The sequence below is a fragment of the Prionailurus bengalensis genome, chromosome B3, assembly GCF_016509475.1.
Source record: "Prionailurus bengalensis isolate Pbe53 chromosome B3, Fcat_Pben_1.1_paternal_pri, whole genome shotgun sequence".
Taxonomy (NCBI): Eukaryota; Metazoa; Chordata; class Mammalia; order Carnivora; family Felidae; genus Prionailurus; species Prionailurus bengalensis.
Window position 1 is genome coordinate 2,518,975 of NC_057355.1, and position 9,387 is coordinate 2,528,361.

The 9,387-nt window shown below is 61.1% G+C and overlaps 1 protein-coding gene across 3 annotated transcripts in view; it reads left to right on the forward strand.

The window, feature by feature from the left end:
- The window catches only part of IL16 (interleukin 16), a 95,186-nt gene extending 86,350 nt beyond the window's left edge, over positions 1 to 8,836 (forward strand). For all 3 annotated transcript variants that reach the window (XM_043554612.1, XM_043554613.1, XM_043554614.1), the window contains 5 exons: positions 785 to 953; positions 3,459 to 3,560; positions 5,740 to 5,998; positions 6,233 to 6,355; positions 8,361 to 8,836. In XM_043554612.1, coding sequence (XP_043410547.1) covers positions 785 to 953; positions 3,459 to 3,560; positions 5,740 to 5,998; positions 6,233 to 6,355; positions 8,361 to 8,560 — 853 coding nt within the window. In that variant the 3' untranslated portion in view covers positions 8,561 to 8,836. The remainder of the gene's footprint in view (positions 1 to 784; positions 954 to 3,458; positions 3,561 to 5,739; positions 5,999 to 6,232; positions 6,356 to 8,360) is intronic.
- The last annotated feature ends 551 nt before the right edge of the window (positions 8,837 to 9,387 follow it).

Here is a 9,387-nt window from a genome sequence, read left to right on the forward strand (position 1 = left end):
GGTGACCCTGGAAACACCGAGAGCAGGGTCTAGACGGCCAGACCGGCGCACGGGTCGCTAGCCAGAGCGGGCAGCTGTGGAGGTACCCCGTAACGTTGAGGGTGCCCGGCCGGGAGCTCTCGCCGAGGCTCCCCGTTAGAATTTACTGCCGCGGGACGTCTCCCCCTGCTGGCGGTAAAGATCTGCCAGCCAGAGGGACCCGTAGTTTCCTGTCAGTGAAACCACAGTTTCCTGCAAAATATGAGGTGTAGCTGGAAAAACCCGGCTACGAATATCAAAACGAGTTCCGAAGAAAACGGAAGGCCAGATGCTGGCTGCGTGGGCACTGTCTGTGGTCGTTCGGTGCCAAGGGGGTCACGCAGGTGTCGATGGTGGACACGCAGGTGCTGAGGGCAGCTGTCACGGAGGGCAGGGAGGGTGTTTCTAGGCCCCGGGGCTGCCAGCATTAGGGCAGATTGTCCAAAGCGTCCCCTACACTCCGGGGGGAGGTGCCGAGGTTTGGACACACCGACTCTGGAGTCAGACGCACCACGGTCTGCGATTGTGAGTCCCAGATCTGGGCATTCCGTAGCCATGTGACCACAGACGAGGCGTCGACCCTCCGGGAGCCCCAGTTTCCTCACGGCTGTCGTGGAGGGGTGCCGGCATCTGCTCGGATTTCTTGCGGCAAATAATAGCATGCACATCAGTGCTCAGCCCTGTATCTGCCGCGGAGCGGTCATGCGCTAAATGTGAGCTCCCATCAATATTCTGATCCGTCCCGCGCGCTGTGTCTGTACAAAAGCCTTTCAGAGCTGAGAGAGTACACGGAGGGGCTCGGGGAGCCCACGGAAGCCGACAGCCGGGACCACTGCTCCCCTCAGTCTGGCCAATCGGTTATCTCCCTGCTGAGCGCCGAGGAATTAAAGAAGCTCATCGAGGAAGTGAAGGTTCTGGATGAAGCGACCTTAAAGGTAGGCTTTCTTTACAAGCGCCCGCAGGGACCAAGGCCGTACTCCGAGCCGCGGCCGGAGCGGGGTCGGAGCCCGTGGGGGCGGGACAGGGCCTCACTGGACCCCCGAGACTCGACCCGCCACTCGAACGGAGCTTGGTGGCTTCTAAAGTGCTTGTGATCATTGGCTCCTTGCATCTTTTGAACCATTTTATAAAGGAGCCAGGTGAGCTCAGCTCAAGGTCACAGAGGTTTTCTGCCCCCAAGTTCTGTGCCTCGTGCACATCCCACTGCCTGCCGGCCTGGCGTTCAGGTCCAGGAGATGCTTCAGGGCACCGTGCTGTTGTAAGCCGCGGGAATTTCCGAGCTCTGACCCCGGAGACCTCCCCTGCCCACCGAGAGAGGGGGCTCCTTCCAGGGCTTGTGAGGCCCCGCCCCCAAAGTCACTCAAATCATTGCGAAAGTGCCACTTCCCTTAGGCTTCTGAGCACAACCGCAAGATGTGTGGAGAGGAAGTGGCCGGGCAGAGCTGAGGTCCGCTCAGCTCAGGCGCTCAAGGGCTTGCCCCCTCCTGCGTTGCCCCAGATCTGCAAAGGCTTTCCGCACCAGAATCATCCAAGATTCTGCAACGATTAGGGAGGCATCATAGTCGGAATTCTCCAGGTCAAGGGTGTGGCTTAGCCTGAGCCGCACAAGACGCCCTGGGCTACGACTCACCCATCACCCGTAGTACCCTGGCACCATGGTCCCCCGGGGCTTTATTCACACGAAATAGCTCAGGCAAAAGTGTGTAGAACAAGACAGAGAGCTGTCTTGTGCATTGTGTCACCGGGAGACCATTTGCTTTTCTGCCGGACGAGGGCCCCTTACAGGGCCAGTAACCTGATACTTGGGTCAAAGTGGGGAGATGTGGGTCAGTGCTGTGGTGGAGGTGGATGGTGAGATCCCTTCGTCCTCTGGGTCTTGGGGGCTCCACACCCAAGGGTCACAGAGTCAGCTGCACGACAGGTGCCCCGGTGGTGCCAGAGCGAGTGAATTCTTCACGTGAGGTCGTTCCCTCACAGCGAGGGCCAACTCGTGGGCCAGGAGCCACGTGCAAGCGCAGGTGTATTTTCGTTGATCTGCGTGGGGATGTTATAAATCATCATAGTCTGAATATTCTGAAACCTGAACTGATACCCGGTTGTCCGGCTTCTCTCTTTGCTTAAAGGGACCGGTCGGGTAGCGCTGGGTCTACGCGGCCACGTAGCAGGTTCCTTTGGGCGGGGGGACGTGCTGCCTGGTCCTCGGCAGTTCCCGTCACCCCTAAATCTCTCACGTCTGCACAGTTTGCTCCTGTAAGCGGTCTGCCCGGCCCCCCGTATGCATTTCAGCTTGGGGCCTCGGGTCAAGACCAGAAGGAGCTTCTCTGATTCCAGACAGCGCAGGAGGATTGTTTTGGCTCCTGTGAGCCCACGTGCAGGCCGGAAGCGTGTGTGTGCGTGGGCGTGCGTGTGTGCGTGGGCTCTTGTGGGGGGGCACGTGTGTGTGCGCGCGTGTGTGCGCGGGCTCTTAGGGGCGCGCGTGTGTGCGTGGGCGCGCGTGTGTGTGGGCTCTTGTGGGTGCGCGTGTGTGCGTGGGTGCACGTGTGTATGGGCTCTTGTGGGCGCGCGTGTGTGCGTCAGCGGGCGTGGGCGCGCGTGTGCATGGGCTCTTGTGCACGCGCATGTGTATGGGCTCTTGTGGGTGTGTGTGCGTGGGCTCTTGTGGGCGTGCGTGTGTGGGTGGGCTCTTGGGGTGCACGTGTGTGTGGGCACGCGTGTGTGCGTGGGCTCCTGTGGGCGCGTGTGCGTGCAGGGGTGCGCGTGTGCGTGGGCTCTTGTGGGCGCGCGTGTGTGCGTGGGTGCGGGTGTATATGGGTTCTTATGGGCGCGCGTGTGTGCGTCGGCGTGCGTGTGCGTGGACGCGCGTGTGCGTGGGCTCTTGTGCGCGCGCATGTGTATGGGCTCTTGCGGGTGTGTGCGCGTGGGCTCTTGTGGGCGCGCGTGTGTGCGTGGGCGTGCGCGTGCGCTGCAGCCGGGAGTCCGCGGGGCTCTTTCCTGTGCTGCTCTACCCCCAGGAGGAGCAGGAAGAGAGAAGGAGCAAGCGCTCCCTGCAGAACAGCCGTGACCCCCGGGGTTGCCAGTGTCCCAGGGGCCGGCCTCGCCCCACGCTGCCGTGGTAGAGCTGCGTCACCCCACACGCTGGGTTTCCCCGACTCAGTGGCGCCCGGCCGGGTTGGAACAGGTGTGGGTGAGGGCGGGGCGGCCAGGGGAGGAGACGGGAACTGCACCTGACATACACGCTTTTTCTCTTCTAAGCTTCCTAGGACTCCAGAAAGCACAGTCCTCTCTGTCCACATGATGGAACAGGTTTGAGGAGGTGACATCACTTGGCACGTGGCCAAGCCCCACGGGGCTCGAGATCAAATCAGCCCTAGGTCCCACGCTCGTTAAACTGCTCAGGCTGGCGCGGCGGACGTTTTAAACGTATGTGTTTCCTTCCACAGCAATTGGACAGCATCCACGTCACGGTGTTGCACAAAGAGGAAGGGGCCGGCCTTGGGTTCAGCCTGGCGGGAGGAGCGGATCTAGAAAACAAGGTGATCACGGTGAGTGGCCCGACGCTGGGGGGTGCGTGAGAGCCAGAGGCAGTGGCCCCCAGAGGGAGAACACGTGCCAGCTCACACAGGGGGCCGGAGGAGTGCCTGGCACCAGGCCACCGTGTGGGGTTCCGAAGGGGCGCTGTCAGGACCCACCCTTCCCAGGAAGCATAGTAACGATCGCCTGTGTGGCCCCATAGCCTACCTTCCTCTCGATCCTTAATTTAACGAAGAAGGGCTCCGTGTACCCCGGGCAACGTGAACATGCCAAAAGGATTCGGAATCACCTTAAGAAAATCACAGGGGTCTCGGCCCCCCCAGGACTGCTGGATCGGAATCTCGCAAGGTTTAACGCCTGCATTGTTGCAGGTTCTGTCTGGAGGAGCGTTTCCCAAAAAACCCTCCAACCCCGCTAAATGTCACTGCATAGGACGCTTCAAAATGGTTCGTTGCACGTTATGGGAATTTCAGGCCAACAACAACAGCAGAAATTCGAAGCAAATCTTGTCCGACGTCTCTCGTGTGGGGCGAGTAGACCAGCAAGGTGCCAACTACTAAACGTCGAGACGAGAATGATTTATGACCCCGGGCCTTTTTGGAAGGCTGCACCGCCAGGGCTCGAGGTTGACGACCCGGCCGTGATACCTAGCCCAGGCCACGAGGCAGGGGGGCCTCACCTGGATGGAAAGGCGCCTTGGGACGAAGGCGCGTTCTGTCAAGGAGGCTGCTTCCCTGGTTGTGCCCACTTGGAGAGTTGGGGGTTGTTGGCTTGGACACCAGAGAGGCCGACGATGGTTGGCTGGGGCATTGGGGCCATGCTGGAAAGGAGAAAGAGTGGTTCCTGGGCAAGATCCGCAGAGCACAGCCCCGGCTGCATCCCGAGGCTTCGGGTCTTGGGGGCTCGCCCCTGTTCGGGGAGAGCCCGAGATGGCAGCCGGCATCACCTGCGCCCCTTCCCGCCGACCCCGTTATTCTGGCTGCTCCGTGGCCCCAAAGCCAAGCGCCCTCCTGCCCGACGGCCGTGTCGTCTCAGCGTGGTCTTTATGCGGACTCGCGTGCACTTCCTCATCCGGCTGGAAACGAACCCCCCCGCTCAGCGTCAGCCAGCATTAAACACGGCACACCTCCCGGCAGGTGACTCGGCCGGGTCCTGCCGGTCGTCTCGGAGTCGCCCGGGTGTGAACGGTGACTTCCTTCTTGGCCAGCAGGCCCTCTACCGCACACAAAAGCACACAGGACCACCGAGGCCCGATTTCTGTCACTGAGCACACAGCAGAGAACCGTGATCCCTGGTTGTGCAGTCCATTGTCTGTTGGAAGAGACGAGAGAGCCGGCCCGCGGGAATAGCACTGGGGATCTTTGCCGAGTCGCGACGTCTCCCCGCCCCGTGTGGCCGGCGAGCCTGAGACGCTGTGGCCACTCAAACCCCAGGAGGAAGCGGTGCACGCGGGCCAGGCGTGGACACTTCTGTACCTTTCCCGAGTGATTGAAAGAACTAACCCTGAGCACCGTCCACGGCCAAGGCCATGCTGGGCGCTCACTGGCTTGTCCCTTGTAACTGGATCAGCATTTCTGGGGGAGGAGCTCTGAGAATGTCCAGACCTCCCAGGTGAGCGTTTCTCCAAAAGGTATTCTGCGGAAGGTGGAGGCCCGAGGATTTCTGCCCGAAAGAAGAGGATTCTGTACCGAAACACTGTCGGGGGTCGCTGCATCCCGCTGCCCGTTCTTACGGAGGCGTCAAGGTCTCCAGCACCTTCTTAAGCTGTGTAGACGTTTTTCAGAACTTTTGTTTTCTCCAGCGTTCTTCACTTTGTCAGACCTTGGAAACCTGTTTTGTTTTTTCGGATACGATGCCTATGAACGTGGCACAGAATCGGGGCTTCAGGGAAACCAGTCGGGGCGATGCTGCAGGGAAGGAAAAGTGGAACGGGATTGTGGTGATGTGGTCTAGGACGCTGTGTTAGGAGGGGTTCTGAGGACCAGGCTGGCCATCACTGAGTGATCTCTGCTCGGGATGGCCGCCGAAGGAGGTCCTGAGCCGGCAGCCCTGGTTTGAGACACGGTTATTTTAATTTTCTTTCCCCTAAGCAGCCTCTAGGCCTTGACTGACCGGTTGGGACCTTCCTGCCGGAAGGGTCTGGATCTGACACCGGGGACTTCTGGGTCTTGACTTCCTGTGGCTTTTCAGGTGCACAGAGTGTTCCCCAACGGGCTGGCCTCCCAGGAAGGAACTATCCAGAAGGGCAACGAGGTTCTCTCCATCAACGGCAAGTCCCTCAAAGGGGCCACGCACAATGACGCCCTGGCCATCCTCCGCCAAGCTCGGGACCCCAGGCAAGCTGTGATTGTGACACGGAAGCCGGCTCTGGAGGCCGCGCCCGACCTGAACTCATCCACAGATTCTACAAACTCGGCTTCTGTGGCCAGCGACGTTTCTGGGGATTCCAGTAAGTGCCCCCCAGCTCGGGGGAGGAAGCCCCCTGGCCACGTGGGGCCAGTCCTGCTGTGGCTGCTCAGTGACGTGCGGCCCTAAGAACGCGTGGGCTGCAGGAGACGCGTCTGTGTCTATCTGTGCGCGTGCGAGGGCGGCAGGCAGCCTTGGCGGGGCTCGCGTGACGCCCAGGCGTGCGCGGCCTGGAGAGGAGGGCGTCCCTAACACGGTCCCCGTGCTTCCCCTGCAGCGGAGGCCACGGTGCACACGGTGACGCTGGAGAAGACGTCCGCGGGGCTGGGCTTCAGCCTGGAAGGCGGCAAGGGCTCCCTGCTCGGGGACAAGCCTCTCACCGTGAACAGGATTTTCAAAGGTGAGCTGTGCGTCTGGCTCTCGGGGGTTCCCTCCGGCTGCGAGTGGCGGGCCAGGCCCCCAAAGGCCTCTGAGCACCTTCTGGGCCATGGCTGTTTCCAAGTCCATGCCCTCTAGGAGGCAGGCAGGCCATTTAGGGACTCGATTCTGCGGTTGCTGCCTGTTCTTCTTGGCTCGGGCGTCCCCTAACTACTTCTGTTTCCCTGGGTCCTCGCCAGTGACTGAGCCCTGGGCCTGGCTTAGCTGGGCAGGCCCGGGCCAAGGTGAGGCCCCGAAACCCGCAGTAATCGATGTGATGGTTGCTTTTAATTTTTAAAAATTTATTTATTTTTGGGAGAGAGACAGAGACAGAGAGCGGGCGGGGGAGGGGCAGAGAGAGAGGGAGACACGGAATCCGAAGCAGGCTCCGGGCTCCGAACCGTCAGCACAGAGCCCGACCCGGGACTCGAACTCCCGAACCGTGAGATCGTGACCTGAGCCGAAGTCGGACGCTTCACCGACTGAGCCACCCAGGCGCCCCCAATGTGATGTTTTTTAAAAAATTAAAATTAATTTTAATTTTTTTAAAAATCCATAATGAACAAAGCACCAGAGCTTAAAATGAGGACACGGTCTTGACTTTCTACGTGCACACACTCGGCCTCCCTGGGCTCCCTTCAGTCCTGGTCCCGTCAGCTTCTGCCTTTATTAAAAATTTCGACATTTCGTTCGTCACGGGGTTGAGGTGCACTAGAGCGGGGGTCGCTCGGGTTTCCCTGTGAAAAGCGTGAATGGCCCGCAGCTTCCACAGAACCCCCTCCCCCACCCCCCGGGTCTTCACCGCTTTCCTAGCTGGAGTCCCCGCGTTGTGGGGCCCTGGGCAGGAGTCTGGAGACCTGGGTTCTAGTCCCGGCTCTGCCTCTCACCTGCTGAGTGACCGCTGCCCCCCGGGGCCCGAGGCTCCTCGTCCGCACGGAGGTGTGGGGTGTGTCTGGGCTTGTCAGACGGAGCTCTGCAGTGGCGGCTGGGCCCCGGGGGGGACCGAGGGTCACTGCGGGGGGGCTCCCCCAGGAACCCGTGTTTACTTCACCTCTGGGAAAGACCCTTTGGAGGTCGACTTGGGCTGAGCGTGTGGCTCAAAGTCAAGAGACCTGGATCCTAGTGGGAGCCGTGCTTCTGAGGGAGACCGCTCTCTACCCTCGTCCCGTCTGCGTCCGCGGGGCCGGGCCGGCCAGCTGCCGGGAGATGCGGACGCTGGGGCCAGAAAGTCTGGGCTCAAACCCAGACCCCGCTACCTAGCGGCTCTGACGCTCGGCTGGGCTGCGGAACTCTTGGTTTCCTCGCGTGCGCAACGGGGCTACTGACACGCTCGCGGGGCGTCAGCGCAGAACCTGATGTGCACGACGGCCCAGCACATCTCAGCAACTTATCATTGTCATTACTATTATCTTTTATGCAGTATTTCTGAATACCGTAGAATAGCGTTCCATATGAACGATAACGCTCCTCCCAGACACAGCTTTGAGAGTGGGAGCCACCTAGGATTACGTCCCTCTTCACACGGACGCAGGGGTCTTCTCCAGGCCGTTCAGGGGCAGCGTGCCTGGGGGGTTCACCGGCCCCCTCCCCATGCCACCCAATGCCTGGCGAGCTCATTGGAAGGGAGAGACCACATGCGGACGGAGGTTGCTGGACTGGTGTGCATGGAGGTTGGAAGGGATCGGCCCCCCAGAGGCCGGAAGTCTCCTCGGCTGGGCTCTGGGCTCGGAGCTGCCCGCGGCCGCCCTCCTCTGGGGACACAACGGGCCACACCTCTCCCAAGGGCCACAGAGCAGGAGCCTGGCATGCCGACCTCAAAGCCACCAACTGATGAGCTGCCCCATTCCAGATCCAGCACCGAGCCCCTGAGGGATGGGACCCCCTGTTCCCTTCTGAGCCGTCCTGGCTCCCCAGAGACCGAGGCTAGGAGGTAACCTTCCTTGTTCCCCTGTCACCTGAGCAACCTGTTATCTTTTTCTTCCTCTCAGGGGCAGCCTCGGAACAGAGCGAGACGATCCAGCCGGGAGATGAAATCTTACACTTGGCCGGCACTGCCGTGCAGGGGCTCACGAGGTTTGAAGCCTGGAACATTATCAAGACGTTGCCTGATGGCCCCGTCACGATCGTCATCAGGAGGAGAAGCGTCCAGTCCTCGTCCTCGGGGACCACAGCGGCTGGGGACCCCTAGGCAGGCCAGCGCCGACACCAAAGCCGGGGACAGACAGCTCCTCACAACTGCTAATTCTCAGGGTCACTGCTCACCCCTGCCTGGAGGGGGGAGGCAGCAGAGTCACGCTTCCTGGTCGCTGCTGCCCTGGTCCAGACCTTCTGGGACACGCCCAGCCAGGGGAAGGGCCCGGTCACACCGGGGAGGCCGACACCGCCTACAGACTATGTCCAGAGAGCGTAACGGTAATACTGTGGTGCTATAAATAAAATGGACACGTTACAGTTTGATATGAAACCCGTGTCCCGCTTTGCAGATTTCCCACGTCCTAGAACGGCAGAATGGCCGGCTCCCCAAGTAGCATTTGCGTTTCTTGTGAGCCTGCCTCGAGGGCAAGCTGGGAGAGGACAGGCCATCCTGTCCTACTGGGCACGAGCCAGGGCAACTCAAAGGCTGGGGGCCACAGCCCCCCCAAGGGTCGTTGTCTCACACACCTGGCCGTTGGTGCTGGCTGGTGGCCGGGAACCGAGTGGGGGCCGTGAGCCCGGACGCTCACAGGCGGCCTCGCCCCGTGGCCCGGACTTCCTCGCAACATGGCGGCCGGGTGCCAGGGTGAGTGTCCCCGGAGAGTGAGAGGCAGGTGGCAGTCGTGTCCTTTCTATGACACGCTCCGCTGGCTGTGCGGCCACACAGGTGTCTTCCTCAGTCCCTGACCCGTGGGGGCCGGCCCGGGTGCGAGGGGAGGGGAGATGCTTCTGGGCTCTTTTGGGAAAACACCATCTACCACTCGCGGCTTTGCAAAACTGGTTTGGGTTGGGCTGGAGACTCATCCTAGCGAGGGTGCCGCC